Source organism: Sphaeramia orbicularis, chromosome 17 (genome assembly GCF_902148855.1).
Source record: "Sphaeramia orbicularis chromosome 17, fSphaOr1.1, whole genome shotgun sequence".
Classification (NCBI taxonomy): Eukaryota; Metazoa; Chordata; class Actinopteri; order Kurtiformes; family Apogonidae; genus Sphaeramia; species Sphaeramia orbicularis.
The window spans coordinates 32932152-32950579 of NC_043973.1; the positions used below are offsets into that span (position 1 = coordinate 32932152).

General features: G+C 36.9%; 1 protein-coding gene across 2 annotated transcripts; it reads left to right on the forward strand.

Moving 5' to 3' along the window:
• Positions 1-420: 420 nt before the first annotated feature.
• On the forward strand, positions 421-18230 carry LOC115436990 (WD repeat-containing protein 78-like). 2 transcript variants are annotated; one of them, XM_030160033.1, is made up of 18 exons: positions 421-532; positions 624-786; positions 4346-4509; positions 7168-7274; positions 7859-8015; positions 8159-8298; positions 8895-9059; positions 9224-9409; positions 9503-9651; positions 10590-10676; positions 11014-11168; positions 11255-11415; positions 14110-14234; positions 14417-14515; positions 14996-15222; positions 15304-15457; positions 17812-17858; positions 17966-18230. In XM_030160033.1, coding segments are annotated over exons 1-18 (2346 nt in total). In that variant the 5' UTR covers positions 421-473; the 3' UTR covers positions 17967-18230. The 2 variants fall into 2 exon arrangements, with proteins under 2 accessions (XP_030015893.1, XP_030015892.1); XM_030160032.1 differs by lacking the exon at positions 17966-18230 and having other exon boundaries at positions 17812-17881.
• Positions 18231-18428: the final 198 nt, after the last annotated feature.

Consider the following 18428-nt stretch of genomic DNA (forward strand, 5'->3'; position numbering starts at 1 on the left):
GATTTTTGTTTTGATTTCACTGTCTACATGTTCGAAAAAAGATTTCATTCATTCATTCATTCATTCATTCATTCAGATCCAGGACCATGTGGAGGTGAGACTTTTGTGCTACTAACAGCAATACAGATGATGAGGAAGAAGCATATGAGAGAAAAGAAAAATGCAGACAATGTGAAATTTACCTCCATCCAACAAACCAAACTATATTTTATTTGCATATAAATGTTATCATTACGAAATATATTATTAAAGTATACAAGACTGCTTTCATATTGAAATGTTGGGGCCCAATGTGATATTTTGCTCACAATATAAAAACATGGAATTCAACATCTTTGCCTCTAGAGGGCAGCATGTTTCAATAGTACAGCATAGAACAGAAGAAGAAGAAGAACCAGGAAAAAGCGGCAAGAAGAAGAAGTGGTGCGTTTCCATGGTTACCTACAACCAACACGGATAGCGACACTATAAATATGTCTACTGCAATAGGAAAAGATGACAGAAAAAAGAAACGTACTTTGGTGCTGAGACCGTAAGTTGACATTTTGAATAAGCCATTCAACTTTTTATTTTTTATTTTCTTTAATAATGACATGGTTGTTTGTTGTGTTTCTCACCCGTAGTTCTTCTCGGGCCGTAAATATCTCAGGTTCTCATGGATTCAACCAAAGCACCAAACACACAACCAGCATCCTCGGTTCTTCGAGCAGGAGGAGTTTTAGTCTGGGAGCTGGAAGCAAAGTTCTGGACAAAAGCACCGTCCAAACACCCAGACAAGCTGTTCGGGTAAAATTCAAATTCAGTTTAACCCTTTCATGCACAGTGGTCACTGCAGTGGACAGTTCTTCTGCAGCTGTTCTCTTGTAGATTCATGGGTTTGGTTGTTTTAGTTCCATATCAGCCAACAATATTTTTGTTATGAAACAAAAACATATGGCAATATATTGAAAAATATAATGCATTATGTTAAAAAATACATTTCCATATATGGGAAAGTAGTGGATATATTTTCCAATATACTGCAATGTATGCTTTAATCATATATAGATACATATAAAACATATATTACAATGAAGACAAAAACTGCCCTATATTTTTACATATAGTTTTATTGAAACTCAATTTCTGTCCATTGACACAAGTTTACATAAAGCAGATATTTATCAAGACTTACATTACTTGGTATGCATAATAACAAATTTCATGAAAATATGCATCGTGATATACATGAAAAAAGTGTTAACTGGTAAAAGATGCCTTCTTAGTCATTTTGGCAACATAGGATGAAAAAGATGTACATATATATACATGCATATTTTTTGAAGTGTATTACTAAATATATAATTACATATATTTAGTAATACACAAGAGAATATATATATATATATATATATATATATATATATATATATATATATATATATGCATACATACATATATATGCATACATACATATATATGCATACATACATTATGAAGTGTATTACTAAATATATGACATATATTTACATATATAAGTAAATATATTGTCATATATGTGTCAATATATGGAAAGTGGCAATTCCTTATGTATTTTTCAATATATTGTAATATAATACAAAATATATTGACACAATATATTGCATGAATTATGAGAACCTTAGCCAAGATTTTTTTTCCTGAGTGTTTTTATTCCTCTTTAGGCATGAAAAAAACAATGTGATTGAAATTTTTTAATGAACCTATTTTCCATGGAGTTACAAAAATGTCCACTCAGCTGGACACCATGTGTTTAATTTTTGAAGCAAAGAAACATGTAGTTAAAACGCAATATCAGAAAGTGATATACTATGTGAAAACTATGAAATAAAAACATTTTTAATGCAGCTAATCTGATGTTTTCTTACATTTTTATCATACTCTAATACTAGTTATTACTCACTTCACGGAGGTAATATATATAAAAAATATTTTTTTGTCTAAGAAAACTGTAAATTACAGTCTAATAGCAATTAACAATTGATTTAAAACATGTTAGTGCAGATCAGGTTTATCAAGAACAGCAAAGTTACAGTAATGGTATGAATTACAGTTTATGGGATGGTGCATTAGTGTCCACTGTGTTGGCTGGTATGGAACTAAAACAACAAAACCCATGAATATACAAGAAAACAGCTGGAGAAGAACTGTCCACTGGAGTGGCCACTGTGCATGAAAGGGTTAAATTGCCTGAGAATGTAAACTCAGGGAAAACTCAATCAAAAGTGACTTTTTCAACAAAATATAACCACTGCCACTGTTTTCATGTTCATTAAGGAGCCGCTAAACGTCCAAATGGGTCTTATCTGGTGATGTTGAAAAGAAACTGCATTTTACCTGAGTTATTTACATGTATTGATAAGATGAATGTCTCAAAGGCTCAGCAGAAGCTTTGGGTTTCAGGTGGCTGTTTAGTAATAACCCTACCTCATATTTTATAAGGTCATCATTTGCCACACAACAACTGTGTGTGGCTATTGATGCTATAATGGTACCGTGGGCTCCAGGACCCATGAGCCACTAATGTAAAGCAATAACACAGCAGTAGATTAGACATAAATAAACCATACATCATGAATCTCATATTTTCACTAAGGATTTTAAACCTAGCAGCAAAACTACTAAACTCATGTACAGTCACGGAAAAAATGATTAGATCATCAAAAGTCCTCAAAAACAATGGTTATGCAATCCAGTCCTAACTCCTGTGTGTATCATGTGACTAAAACAGACAGAAAAGAAAACATGGAATGAATAAAAGCACTGTTTTTGTCAGTACAATGGCATAGCTACTGATGTAAGAACTGAAGTGATTTTGGTTATTATCAAGAAAACATGGAAAATGACTAAATGTCAGCTCTTAAATTAAACTCTTATGAACTATTTTTATTGTTATCATTATATTTGTCCAAACAAATGTACCTTTAGTTGTGTCAGGCATTAAAATGAACCAGAAATTGAAGAAAACAAGGGGTGGTCTATTAATTTTTTCCACGACTGTAACATGGCGTAAAAGTACTTGGAAATACTCAAGTAATTATACCTTGAACATAATATACTACATGAGCGAAAGTTCTTATACTAAATAAAACCCCATATTTTATGAAAAATTCATCATCACAAAGTTGTAAACAGGCCCAGTTTTCTGAGTTCATGAGAAGTTGACATTTTAAAGATATGTGGTTCCAACACAAGCGGGGACAGAGGATAAAGTTATCAGCAGTATAAAAGTACTTAAAAAGAGCTCAACCTTAAACATCTGCTGTAAAGTCTAAACATATTAATGCAACAGTAATATATGAAAACATCATATATAATAATTGTCATGTCGGCTGTTGGACTTTGTCTGTCTTTTCTGTTTTGTTTGTCGTTTCCTGTTTTATTTTGTTAAGTTTCCCTCATGTGTCTTGTCTGTTGTCTTTACTTCCTCTCCCTGATCATGTTCACCTTTTCCCTGATTACCTGACTCCTCCCTGATTATCTCCACCTGTGTCTCATAGTCTTCCCGCCCTCCTGTGTATTTAAACCCTCAGTCTTCCCCTGTTCAGTTGCCAGTTTGTGCTCTACAACTCGTTTGTGTTCACTAACCAGCATTTCTTGGATCCTGTTCGTTTGTCTGCCGTGTTTGACCTGTTTTCGTCCCTCGACCACCGATTCAGCCTGTTCCTATCCTGCCTGCCTGTTCCCGACCTGGTTCGTTTTCCCGACTCTGTATCTGCCTTCTCCCTTTTATACCTCAGCCTCCAACGATCACCTGTGCTTCGACCTTCGCCTGTATTACTACCGTGAGTCAGCCTGTCCCCCATGTACTGTTGCTTGTTAAACTGTCTTTCCGTGTATGACCTGGCTTGTTTTTTGACCACCCTCTGTCTGTCCCTAGTGGGGATTCCGTTGGGGTTTTCCCGGCTCGGCCAAGCTGGTCGTCTGCCGTATCCATCCGCAGCCCAGACGTTTATCCCCGGAACCAGAGGCTCCACAGAAATTATATTATCTCTGTGTTGTACCTTGTTCTCTGTGAAAGTGTTTAATAAAAACACTAAACCTTATTTACTTGTGGTCTTGCTTTTGGGTTCAGCCTTTGTACTTAGCCTTTCACAATAATAAAACACTGACATTATAACCGTTTAACTCTACACTGACTAGTTTCATATTTTAAGTCCATTTTGCTGTTAATACATAATTTTACTTGTGTAAGGTTTGAAATCAGAGCTTTTATCTGTACTAATGTATTTTCACAGTGTGGTATTTTACTGAGGTGAACAATCTGAATAACTCTTTTACATAGCTGTAGCTCGTCATTGCTCACTGACTGTTTTCTCCTTCCCAGGTGTTTGATGAAGAGGACAATGACGTCACTCCCCAGCCTTTGTATCAGGCTGATCCAGGGTCAGTTCAGGCCAAAGCCAGCAGGTTTTTTTTGGATGAAATATCCGGTGGATCAACGTCTGACCAGACCATAACTTCAGCCAGCTTTAGTATGCCCTTCTCCAGGTAACTCAGTACAGACAGTGTCTTCATTTACAAGATGGTGAAGTGAGTGTGGATCCCAAATAATAAAGTACATCTGAACAGAAGTTTAGCAACTCTGGTGTTTTACTTTATGAAAACCTGTTTCATTACCATTTTAATATTTGTTTAGTCTGATGGTGATGTCTACAGCTGGACTAAAAATGCTCTCATACTCATATAATTTTATATCATATGACAATGTCATTTTTTAACAGTGTGTGTATATATATATATATATATATATATGTTAATTTTTCTCAGAGATTAACTGATATCATTATTGGAATAATTATTGTTACCCTAGATTAGTAATTTCCATCTTCTGGCTGTGTTTTGTTTTTAGTGTTAAATATTGTTGAGGACAATATTTAGGGACCGAGCCAAAAGGTAAGGCCCTCTCACACAGTGAGAGGCCTTGCCTGCAAGCAAGGCCCTATTGTTATTCGTTTGCTTAGATATTATTATTTTCCCGACGCCACTTTGAACTGGATTTTGACCCCCTAAACATGCTCAAAAACTCACCAAATTTGGCACACACATCAGATCTGGCGAAAAATTTGATACAATGAAAAAATTAACCCCATAGGTGCCAAAATGACCTCTCTAGCGCCCCCTACATACACAAACTCGGCCCTAGCGCCCAGTAGGAATGTCGTAGAAACATGAAACCAACGCCAAAATTTTCATCTCATCGAGCCCGACAAATCACGCGCTGACACTCATGACCTAACTCCAACAGGAAGTTCAGAATTTGCCTTTCAAACTAAAATGCTCAAATTGCAAACTTCCAGTAGGAATGTCATAGACACACGAAACAAATGCCAAAATGTTCGTTCAATCAAGCCCAACAAATCACATGCTGACACCTATGAGCTACCTCCAACAGGAAGTTCGCAATATGCCTTTCAAAATAACATTTTTAAAACTAACTCCGATGACACCATTTGTCGTATTGACTTCTAAATAGCACCAAAAGATAGAGTGAACCCTCCTCAAAAAAGTTACTTCGCACTTTTTCCATAACTGCCTTAGTTTTTTTTTTAGAAGCCCGCAAAGTTGCGATGTTTGGAACTCATTTTTCACTTTGGATTTTTTCCCCACATGTGAATATCTACACGTTCATGGGACTCAGCGCAACACTCACATGCAAAAATTTTTGAGATACGACGTACGGTTATTGATTTATAACAATTTGTTTATTTTCATACTTTTTCCATTTTAGACTGCCATTTGACCCCCTTAACATGCTCCAAAACTCACCAAATTTGCCATGTATGTCATGGCTGCTGAACACTTTCATACAATATCAAAATTAACCCCTTGGGTGCCAAAATGGACTCTGTAGCGCCACCTATGTACTGAAAAACACACAAAATCTGCTCTAGCGGCCAGTGGGAATGTCACAGAAACATGAAACAAATGCCAAAATGTTGGTCTGATTGAGCCGACAAATCATACACTGACACTCATGAGCTAACTCCAACAGGAAGTTGGCAATCTGCCTTTGAAAGTTACTCCACGTTTCTGCAATTACTGCTTGTTCATTTCAGGCTTTTGACACAAAAGTTATAGATATCATTAAATTCCCACAAGTCTGCAGAATCCAACACCGAAAGAATTTTTCAGATCCGACCTACGGTTATGGAATTATCGCAATTTTTTGAAGACTATGTTTACTTTCACTTTTCACAATGACAAAGTCCCTATAAAACTCTTCCTGGTGCACAGTCACAAGTGTCTGTCTATAGTGCAGTGGTTCATGTTGCTGTCTATTGAGCAGAAGGACCCTGGTTCAAGTCCCAGACTATCCAACATTTTTTATTTATTTTTTTAATTTTAAAACAGGTTTTGCTGCATTATATTGTGAATATTGGACGTTTTGCACACATTACAAATTACACGGAGTACATTTTTTCAAAATAAAACCCCTATTAAAAATAATACATATTGACTATTACATAAGTTCTTTTCATTTTTATGACCAAACGCTCAACTGTTTGTACAATGTTTCTTCATTCAAAAGTACTCTTTCTCACAGACACACATGCTCACACAAAAGGGTTTTTCCAAAATAAAAGCCTTAAATGTGAGAAATCATCACTTTTATACTCACTTATTCATACAATTTCAATTCATTTTTCAAACGGATTCTTTCTCTCACATACTAAACAAATGCACATACACACAGTAGGGTTTCCAAAATCAAAGTCTCATTTAAAGGTGATGGTGGTTTCAGCAGAGGGTCGCTGGTGTTCTGTACAGATGTAAGGAGGACAGACACTAAAGGGTAGGAACTGGTATGGGGACGGAGAGGTGTGAGTGGAGCTGAGGTGTGAGTGGAGCTGAGGTGTGGACGGTCATGGGAGGCAGATCGCGGGGGAGGCGGATCGCCCGGTGCGAGGTCCCGCCCAATGCTGCTTGCAGCTTTAATTTTCTTTTGTTTTTGTCTCATTTACATCTTTTATTAATAATTTAACTGTCAGGTTTCTTCAATTTTCACTCAGACCAAAAAATAAGTCTTTCACCTCTAAAGAAATAATTTTTTGACATGTGTTGTGATAATTATCATTGTCAGCTGACATGATTATTGTGATATACTGTATATCCATATCTCTGAACCCTATTTGAACATATTTCCAGGTCAGTTCTGGGCAGCAGCAGATTCTCCAGCCAGTCCACAATCGAGTCAATCAATGAGGAGATGGAGGATACGTTTCCCAAACGGGACATGCCCGTCAACCTCCCAGGTTCATAACGCATTTATTTTTTTGTTGCATATTTGATTGAATTATTTATTTATATTTTTTTTAGCTCAGTCTGTCGCACAACAGAAATAACAGATACACATTTACGTAGAGTTTGTTTTAGCTTGTATGTTGTATTATTATTTTTTTGTATTGTATTATTATTTGTATTTAGAGAAATATGAATAATTGAACAGATGAAAAGTAGTTGGTAGTAGTTGTGGGTCTTTCAGCACCACAGAGACTTAGAGAAAGCTGTTTATTTCAATGGTAATAGTAGTACATGTTATTGTGATACAAAATATGTCACAAAATCATGTTTAAGGGAAGCTCTAATATCTATTTAATATTGCAAATCTGAAATCTTAAATCTGACATCATTTAGAAATTTGCACAGAAAGGGGAATAGCAATCTCTTGTGTTTCATTTCACCTAAAGTCAAGGTGATTGTGAACAGTTTTATACACTGTTTATTTTCTTTTTTCAATAAATATTGCATGTGTGGACATTGTAAATTGTCTTCTTCTACAGCTGTTGCCTACATTTTTAGTATTTAAGATTATTTATGTCTTGCTGTTTCCCATCAGATGTGCAGGGGAAAAGAGTCGCAGTGAAAGAACAGGTGACAGAAAACATGTTGAATGCGGTTATAGATATTTATCTCTCAGAGACAGACTGTATTTCACTACTGGACATCCCCAGTACCTCTGTGTCCGTTGAAGCCGATAATGCAGACACCATTACGTGAGTAAAGTTTTAAAGTTTTGACCATAGTGTGGATTTTTTCCCCTTTAGGAAAGATGCAAATAGCCAAAACACATAAAACTGTGATGACTGTGTGGAATTACATCTACTAAAACATGTTGTTGCCCTTTCTTTTTTTATAGGGAGAGAAACAAACAATATGCTGAGATTTGCAAGAACATGGTGGGAAATGAGAAGTATGTGGATCGATCGATACAGACTCTGAACGATGCACTAAAACACAAACAGGTCCAGAGCGACAGTATCGTCATGGTGGACGCAGGTTAGGTTCACTAAATTTGTGTCATAATCAGTGGATGATTGTAAATTATAATCCTGATCAACAGAGATAATGATATAGGCAGATTTATCACAACATAGGATTTATAAACAATAAACTAGAGGCTATGATCAGGGGTTAATAAACTGAAAATACCGATGGGGAAAATAATAACTCAAAATATGCATTTTTATGATTAGTTTCATGTTTATTCCACATATATGTATTAGTTTATTAATTATGACAGGTTTTTTGTATCAGTGATTCAGATTTATTCATTTTGTATTTATTATTTCACTTATGTGTACATCTACAACAGGAAACATTTTAGCAGCCATTGTCTTTTATGGAGAAACAGGGATGATATTATCCGATTAATCTGTGTTTTTGTTTTCCCAGCTATTGTTGTTTTATCAGGTTTTTAAAAGTCCATAGTCAACCTGTAATAATCATTATTATTAGAGCCAGAAAAAAATGTAGGTACTGCAGATGTCCAGAGCTCGGACAGTTCTAATCCATGGTTTGATTAAATCAATTTAAAAATTAAACCTAAACTAAAAATGCTCCATTCACATACTGTCTGTACTTTGTGTCTGCAGGTACATTTGTTAGCACCTGGGAAATGTATGACACCGTATCTGGGCCTGAACCTGATGAATCAGTGTCCGACTCTGAAACCAAGAAGGCTGACATTCCTGAGGCAGCTGTGGACTCCAGCAGAGCTGCAGAGAAGAGTGTCTCAATGGGCAGCACAACCAGCACAGGTAATATAAGACCAGAGCAAATTCTGTACATACACTAACTTTAACAGGCACTGAAATAAACACAGATAGTTTGAGTTGCTTTAATGACTCATGAATAAAATAGACATGACATCAATTACACCATCAAACTCCTGCAGTGATGGGCCTTTACTGTTGGTTTTCAGGAAGTGTGACTAGCTCAATGAAAGATGTGGAGGCGTTTGGCAACAGTTTAAATGCAGAGGCAGACCTCCAGTTGATCATGCTGTCAGAGAGATTCCAGCAGAACCTATTAGCAACGGAGAGGAGCATTGTGGGAAATGTTTTCCAACCAAAGCTGGCTGCGTACCGACAGCTACTGGTGTTAGACAGTACGAGATCCCACAGAAGTATCAATACACAATCGTCCAGAGGATGTTCTAAAAGGGTAAATGTGTATATGATGAATGTTGTGGCTCTTTTAGACCCTGATCGTTCGCTGAATTCTGAGGCTGTGGAGCAGAAAACTGAAGGTTCAGAAAACTCTCCAGCTCTGGAGTATCTGTGGACTTTCAGCTGTGAACTAAGCAGAGGACGCAGTGTCAGCAGCATGACCTGGAACAAGAAGAACCCGGTAAAAACAACACTGCTCCTACAGATGCAAGACACTGCCATTTGAAGAAGGGCTAGTATGAAAAAATGATTATCAGTATATCTGTAGGTATTTTTGAATTACTTAATTATTGTCTGAGACGACACAGGACTTCCATATCTCCTTCCCTGTATTTGAAATCAAATCAAATCAAATTTTATTTATATAGCGCCAAGTCATAACAAAAGTTATCTCATGACACTTTACATATAGAGTTGGTCAAAACCAGACTCGAAGCCTATTTACAGAAACCCAACAGAATCCTCCAGGAACAAACACTAGTGAGTGGTGACAGTGGAAGGAAAAACTACCTTTAACAGCAGAAACCTGGAGCAGACCCAGACTCCTGGAGGATGGACGACTGCCTTGGGATTAAAGAAAGAGAGTAAAGGAGGAGAAAAGAGAGCGATAGAGATAGGGACAGACTGGGGGAGAGAGGGAGAAGGGGAGAAGTAAGGGGAGACACATGGATGCAGTTGATACACAGATAACTGAACTAGAACATCTATGGAACTATATAATAAACACTATCATAACTATATGGATAAGTGAGTGATGATGATGAAAGCAGCAGAGAGGTAGGACCACAGCAGCAGGTCTAGAGATGATCCTGAGAAAACCTGTGAGGCGATAAAGCACAGAGACTCCAGGGAAGAAGTCAAGTCAGTAACATGAATTCACTGGGGTGTAAATAGAAGAGAAAATTAGGAGAGAAAAGGTCAGGGAGAAAGAGGAGGAGAGAGAATATTTTCAGGCTGTAGAAAATTTACTGAACCACGCAGGTTTTTGTCTAATCGCATACGTGGGGAAGTTAAAAATGTGTGAGAAATTACACTTGAAATTTGCTTCCATTTTTACTGTAAATCTGTATGTGCCATGTTTTTTAGTCATGCTGTGATCTGTCTGTGTTATTCTTTTAGGACCTCCTGGCAGTGGGTTACGGAGACTCGGAGTCCAGTGATCAAAAACCTGGACTCGTCTGCTGCTGGTCCCTCAAAAATCCCACAGTAAGACTCTATGTTTTCACTTCCACTTAACATCAGCATTATTCATCTTAGTCTTGTAGGTTTTAAAAAACAGAGTTGATTTAGTTAATTACTGTACTCAAATATAGTTCTAAATCTAATCTGCTGCATCTCATATTTATTGCGATACTCCAAAGAAGGGACCAACCCACTATACTTTAAAGTACATTTTGTCCATTTTCATTGTCGTATTAGTGCTCTTACTGAATCTAATACTTCCTCCACTGTCTCCGAGTGTGTCTCTAGTTAAGTCTCCAGTGTGCAGTCTTATCTGTGAGTATGGTAACTGTCAGTTCTTAGTATTGTCCCATTTGTTTAGTGGCCTGAGCGATTCTTCCACTGTGACAGCGCTGTGACTACTCTGGATTTCTCCACAAACAACCCCAGTCATCTGGCTGTGGGGATGCACAACGGCACCATAGCTATCTACAATGTGCAGAGTCAAAATAATCAAACCGATGTCATCAACAGCAGGTGAGGACTGTAGCCTATACATGGCACACGGATAATAAAGCATGTACTAATCTGACTCCATTAGTTTTTTATATATATTTGTGCAGTGAGTGTCCAAACAAGCACATGGACCCAGTTTGGCAGCTGAAGTGGACTCTTGAAGAGTTGAGTTTAACAGGAGAGGATAAAGTGGAGAGCCTTTACTCTGTGGCTGCAGATGGAAGAGTCAGCAAATGGTTTGTGTCTGACACTGGCCTGGACTGCACAGGTACAGTACAGCAACTGATGATGGCTTTACTAATCTTCTTCAAGGAGATCTTCAACAGTGAATGCTACATCAAACCAAGTCAAGTCATCAGTTAGATCAGGGGTGTCAAACTCATTTTCTTCCGGGGGCCACATTAAGTCCAATTTTATCTGAAGTGGGCCGGACCAGTAAAATAATAGCATAATAACCAATAAATAATGACAACTTCAAATTGTTTAGTGCAAAAAATAACATTCAATTATGCCAATATTTACATTTACAAACTATTCAAACAAAAAGGATGTGAATAACCTGAAAAAAATGAAATTTGTTAAGAAATATAAGTGCAGTTTTACCAATATTATGCCTCGACTTATCATTTATACATGTGCATTACAGATCAGATCTACAAAGGCACAAAACATTTAGTAACAGGCAGAAAATAGTTAAAATTGCACTTAATTTTCTTCAGACATTTCAGGTTATTCACATTTTATTGTTAAAGGGTAGTTTCTTAATGTAAATATTTTCATAATTTAATGTTTTTTGCACTAAATCAAAGAGAAAAAAATGGTGTTGTCATTATTTATAGGTTATTATGATATTATTTTTGAGTTTGATGCCCTAACTTGCACTTTGCTAATTTATCCTGTGGGCTGGATTGGAACCTTTGGTGGGCCAGTTTTGGCCCCTGGGCCGCATGTTTGACGCCTTTGAGTTAGATTATTACCCCGCCCCCCAAAGGGGAGTCAAGGGGTATTGTTTTTGGTTCGGTTTGTTACCTCCGCCAAGGAGGTTATGTTTTTGCCAGGGTTTGTTTGTCTGTTTGTCTGTCCGTTAGTGTGCAACGTAACTCAAAAAGTTATGGACAGATTTTGATGAAATTTTCAGGGTTTGTTGGAAATGGGATAAGGAAGAAATGATTAACTTTTGGGGGTGATCGGGGGTGGGGGGGGCCCACTGATCAGCCTTGGCGGAGGTCTGCGCTCTCCGAGTGCTTCTAGTTTGTTTGTTTGTTTGTTAACACTCTAGCAGCAAAACTATTGGTTGAATTCATACTAAATTGGATTTATAGATTGCCAGTGACCCAGAATAGATCTCATTACATTTTGGGAAAAGTAGGTCAAAGTTAAAATTTTGTATGAATTTTTAAAATCTTTTTTTCCCCCATTCACTCATAATGGGCAAAATTTCAAATGTCTGGAGCAGCAAAACTATTGGTTGAATTCATACCAAACTGGGTTTATAGATTGCCAGTGATGCAGAATAGATGTTGTTACATTTTGGGAGAGATATGTCAAAGTTTCAATTTTTTATGAATTTTTTTAAATGTCTTTTTTCTTCTCCCCTTTACTTATAATGGGTGAAATTTCTAATGTCTATAAAAACATCAATTTTGTTTCAATTTACTTCAAACTTGGCACATACATAGAGGCAATTGATATGCTGACATCAGCACATGCATAGCCATGATGACATCAGCTGGATCGATGCCAAAATAAGCTACAATATGTGTGAGGGGTGGGGTTTGTTGTGCCTGGCACTACTTGTTTACCTCTTACTGTATGTCAGCTGTAATCTTGCCAAATCTTAGGTTGCTGAATTTTGGTGGCATGGTGGCACAATGGTCAACCTCACTGTCACCTCAAAGCAAAAAGGTTCCAAGTATAGATTCCCAACAGGACCAGGGTATTTCTGTGTGGAGGTTGTACAGGGGTTGGACAAAATAATGGAAACACCTTCTATGACGCCACGATGTTAGGTGTTTCCATTATTTTGTCCAACCCCTGTATATTTGCCCTGTGCTGGACAGGTTTCTCCTGGGTCCTCCAGTTTCCCCTGCTATAGAAATAGGCTGGCCAAGGTTAATTATGGGCATGGGGAAGTTCATTTCTGAAGTGTGTAGACAGTAGACAGGTTACATTTTATTTGACAAAGAAAAGTATGTCAACAGGATTGACTATGATATTATACAGTCGACTGTACATAATCTGGATCTTGTAAGAATGCTTCTTTGAATTTAGACTAACGATCACACTGATAATGGAACACTGGAAATGCACTGCAAGGTTCTAATAGTTTTGGATTTTTCATTATAGTTTAGTTTTATTTAGTCTTGACTTTTTTTCTCTAATTCAGTTAATTTTAGTTGGTTTTTAGAGCAGGTTTGCTAGTTTTTATTAGTTTCCATTATTTTCTAAATGCTTAGTTTTAGTTTAGTTTTAGTTTTTTTTAATGTCTTTTATCTTTTGCCATCGAATTCAAATAAATCCCAGACAGGACTCTGCTGCTTTCTCCCAACTTTAGCCTCCATGTTTCCAGCTGGAGTAGGGACAAAAAGATGACTCTAAACGACAAGTGACAAGAAGTGACGGACCGTTAAATATCATATGGTGCCAGCAGCTAAAATTCCTCGAGCGAAATAAATTGAAGGGAATTTTCTCTACAATTTTTATATGTTTTAGCTAGTTTTGTAAACACACAATACAGTTTCAGTTAGTTATTGTTTTTTTCTTTTAATTATAGTTTTTATTTATTTCAGTTCATGAAAATGTTTTTACAATTCTAGTTTTTGTCATTTTGTTAGTTTTCGTTAACGATAATAACCTTGATGCACTGACAAGTTCAAACATCTTAAAATAAAGATGGAACTGCTCATTCTGTTATTATTGTATTTATTATTCACATCTAAACAGTGTGCATGTTTACCTGTAGATGTGATGAAGCTCAAGAGGATTCATGACGGTAAGCTGAAAGCAGCAGGAAATAAAACAGAGAAGAAGACAGAAAGTGTTGTGTCAGCTCTGACTCCTGGCCTTTGTTTTGACTTCCACCCAACAGTACGTTTGTTTTTTGCATTTCTACATTTCAAAGTATCAACAAAATGATTTAATCTTAGCCTCTTCCTTTGGCTAAAAGTATGTCTATAAAGTAGAAAAGTATCTATATAGTAGATTGTTTGAGGGGAATGTACATTTTAGGTTCATTATATTTGTCTTCCTGTTTCTGTCTGTTCCTTTAGGACTCCAACATCTATCTGGTGGGGACATGGGAGGGTCTGATCCACAAGTGCTCCTGTTCCAACAGTCAGCAGTTCATGGAGACTTACAAGAAGCACTTTGTAAGTCATTATGAATAAACATGTACTTTATAGAATTACTGTACAAGGTGGATGACAGGACATACCATCTCCTGTTTATTATAACCACAGTTCAAAGAAACATGAACTTTTTCCTAGTTCTGTTTCTGTTTTTTTTTTTTTTTACATTAATTTCCATCTACTGAGCCGAGTTGTTGGTTTTGTCCCTCTACAACCTCATCACACCAGTCCTCTTGTATCTGTATATCATAATAATACTGGCAGAAATTAAATTAAATACAACTAAACAAAAGTAAAGTAAGCAATTAATACATTATTTGGAGAACAGTTGTAATCACAAGTAGAATGTCCAGAGAAAATCAAGTCAAAGTAGTAGTTCTAATGCTCAATAAAAGTGGAATTAAAATTAAATTGTTAAGTGAAGCACTTTGTGACGTTGTCTTGATAAATATGAATAAATGTGTTGGTGTCAGTATTAATAGTCCCATTTTTCTTTGTCAGTGTCCTGTGAGCTGTATCGCCTGGTGTCCACTCAGCCCCAGTTTGTTCCTGAGCTGCTCTTCTGACTGGACCATCCAGCTGTGGAAACAGGACCAGTTTGCCCCTGTTTTAGGTTTCACCTCCACCCAGAAGGCTGTGTGCGACATCAAATGGTCCCCGAAGTGGGCTACGGTGTTTGGAGTTGTTAATGTGGGTCAGCTGGAGATCTGGGACCTGAAGTCCAGCATGTGAGTCGACAAGAGAAGACACTGAGTAATGTTTTTCTGCTGTGAAACCTGAAATGACAGTAATCCTGTCGGTTCTGTCAGTATGGACCCACTCATTGTGGAGTCTGCTGTCCCTCCTGTGAACATGAAGTGCCTGCTGTTCGCCTCCCACACGGACTGTCTCGTGGTTGGAGACAGCGTTGGACAAGTGACCGTCTATCTGCTGAAGAACATGAGGATAGGAAAGGGCAGCCAGGTAAAAGACAAATATACTCTGCATAGAACATTATATAGGTCATTATATTGCACAGCTTGGAATGTTTATACCTCTGGAAAAAAGAGACCATGGTTTTACCATTTGAAGGTACATGTATGTGAGTAAAATTTAATTTTATCCCACAATATACTGAAAGTGAAACTGTAATTCAGTCATTCACATCAGTAATAACCTAGCCTAAGATAAAATAACCTAATCTAATCTAATCTAACCTAACCTAACCTGACTTGACCTGACCTAGTTTAACCTAACCTATCCTAGCCTAACCTAACCTAACCTAACCTAACCTCACCTAACCTGACCTGACCCTACCTAACCTTACCTAACCTAACCTAGCCTAGCCTAGCCTAACCTAGCCTAACCTAACCTAGCCTAACCTAACCTAACCTAACCTAACCTAACCTAACCTAACCTACAACACAACCAACTGTCTCCTCCTGTTTAGTTGGTGTTGATTGCCTTTAGCCTTTAACCAGTGTCTCACCACAAATGACAGATTGTGTCATCCCATCCTGCCCTTCACTAAACCAAAGTTATGGTAAATCTTGAGATATACTTGCTCTTTGATCCTGATAAGTCATCAGTACTTTTACACATCTCATTCATAAATTTTGGTTTTCTGAATGTTTGAACAATGCAGAAACATTTTAAGTGAACTGAATCTGATTAACCCTTTCATGCATAAATTATGACAACCTTAGTTGAGATTTTTCTCGTGAGTGTTTTTAATTCCTCTTTTTAAATTAAACATATTTATTGATTTTTCTGGTGTGAAGGAAAATATACAATATTTGTTCAGTTGAAGACAAAGTTTTTCAACACAGGAAACAAACCTCAGACTCCCAACAACCAAAACTAGACAGAAAAAAAATTTCCTCTTTAGACATGAAAACAACAACGCAACTGAATTTTTTTTTTATGATCCTATTTTTCATGGAGTTACAAAAATGTCCACTCAGCTGGACACCATGTGTTTAATTTTATGAAGCAAAGAAACATGTATTTAAAACCCATCATCAGAAAGTGATATACTGTGTGAAAACTATGAAATAAAAACATTTTTAATGCAGCTAATCTGATGTTTTCCCACATTTTATCATATAATACTAGTTATTACTCCCTTCATGGATATAATATGCAAAAAGAAACCCTTTTCGTTTAAGACAACTGTTAATTACAGTCTAATAACAACTAGCAATTGATTTACACTCAAACATGTTAGTGTAGATCAGGTTTATCAAGAACGTAAAGCTACAGTAATGCTATGAATTACAGTGTATGGGATGATGCACAAGTGTCTAATGTGTTGGCTGAAATGCAGCTAAAAAAAACAAAAACCCATGAATGTACAAGAGAACAGCTGTAGAATACATGTCCACTGTAGTGACCAATATGCATGAAAGGGTTAATAGTGTAGGTCACAAAGGGACGTGCAGGTTTTTTAATTATCTGGTGTGGTATCCTGAGATACAACGACGTTTTTTTCTACATTCACAACGAAAAGCCTCATGCACCCTTTGTGGTCTTTGTCGCCCCCTTGAGGAAGACAGAAAGCAAGCAAGAACTCCAGAAGTTTCCAGTGTGGCTCAGGCCTGCTTTTGGAATGGTCTCAATTTTTTTTCCCAGAGCTGTATATATACTTCCATACATATGTATTTGTATAAGTATATATGTATATGTACTGCTATAACATCATCTTGGATAATATACAGGGTGGGGAAGCAAAATTTACAATGAACATTTAGTTGTTTTTTCTCAGCAGGCACTACGTCAATTGTTTTGAAACCAAACATATATTGATGTCATAATCATACCTAACACTATTATCCATACCTTTTCACAAACTTTTGCCCATATGAGTAATCAGGAAAGCAAACGTCAAAGAGTGTGTGATTCGCTGAATGCACTCGTCACACCAAAGGAGATTTCAAAAATAGTTGGAGTGTCCATAAAGACTGTTTATAATGGAAAGAAGAGAATGACTATGAGCAAAACTATTACGAGAAAGTCTGGAAGATACTATTAAAGAAGAATGGGAGAAGTTGTCACCCGAATATTTGAGGAACACTTGCACAAGTTTCAGGAAGCGTGTGAAGGCAGTAATTGAGAAAGAAGGAGGACACATAGAATAAAAACATTTTCTATTATGTCCATTTTCTTGTGGCAAATAAATTCTCATGACTTTCAATAAACTAATTGGTCATACACTGTCTTTCAATCCCTGCCTCAAAATATTGTAAATTTTGCTTCCCCACCCTGTACTGCTATTCAAAGTTGAGATATGACAGCAAACTGCTCAATGAAAACTACTCTGTGTGGATCTTTTCTTTCAGGCAGATGTTTTGGAAGCTGTCATCCAATCTGCAACATCAAGATTCTAGTTTTAAGGCTGAGAGAGAGAGAAAAACCCAAAAAATAATGCACCATGTATGCCAGGCATGCAAGATAACTATACACCCACCCATCCATTTTCTATTACTTACCCAGATCTGTGGCACCAGGGAGGGAAGATGCCAGAACATACCAGATGTATTAGTACAGAAGTACACACACACATTTTTTAAAATTGTTTTTGTAGGGAAATTCGGTCTCTGCCTTTTCCCACACACAGCCCTAGCATTAGCATTAGCACATAGCACACAACAGGAGCAGTGTGCTGCCACTGAAGGCACTGGGGAATGTATTTAAGATGAAATCATTAGACGTTATCATTACCACAAAAGAATGTGGGGAAAACATCATATAATGCAAACAGAATCATGAACTTTTATTAAGGAAGATTCAGAAAAATGATGACTGATGAAATGACACAATTCACTGTTTTTTATTAATTTTTTTTTTGATCAGAAAAAATGTCAAATGTAAAAACCATGTTAACACATACTGTCCATTTCAAAAATCAGACTATGCTACAAGTTTGCACATAAAGCCGTAGAAATTCATCCCATCT

Excerpts from the sequence above, each read along its gene's own strand:
- LOC115436990 (XM_030160033.1), top strand. The coding sequence starts at position 474 with ATGTCTACTGCAATAGGAAAAGATGACAGAAAAAAGAAACGTACTTTG. Across the intron at positions 11,416-14,109 it reads CACTGGCCTGGACTGCACAG|ATGTGATGAAGCTCAAGAGG; the intron begins GTACAGTACAGC and ends GTTTACCTGTAG. Across the intron at positions 15,223-15,303 it reads TGGGACCTGAAGTCCAGCAT|TATGGACCCACTCATTGTGG; the intron begins GTGAGTCGACAA and ends CGGTTCTGTCAG.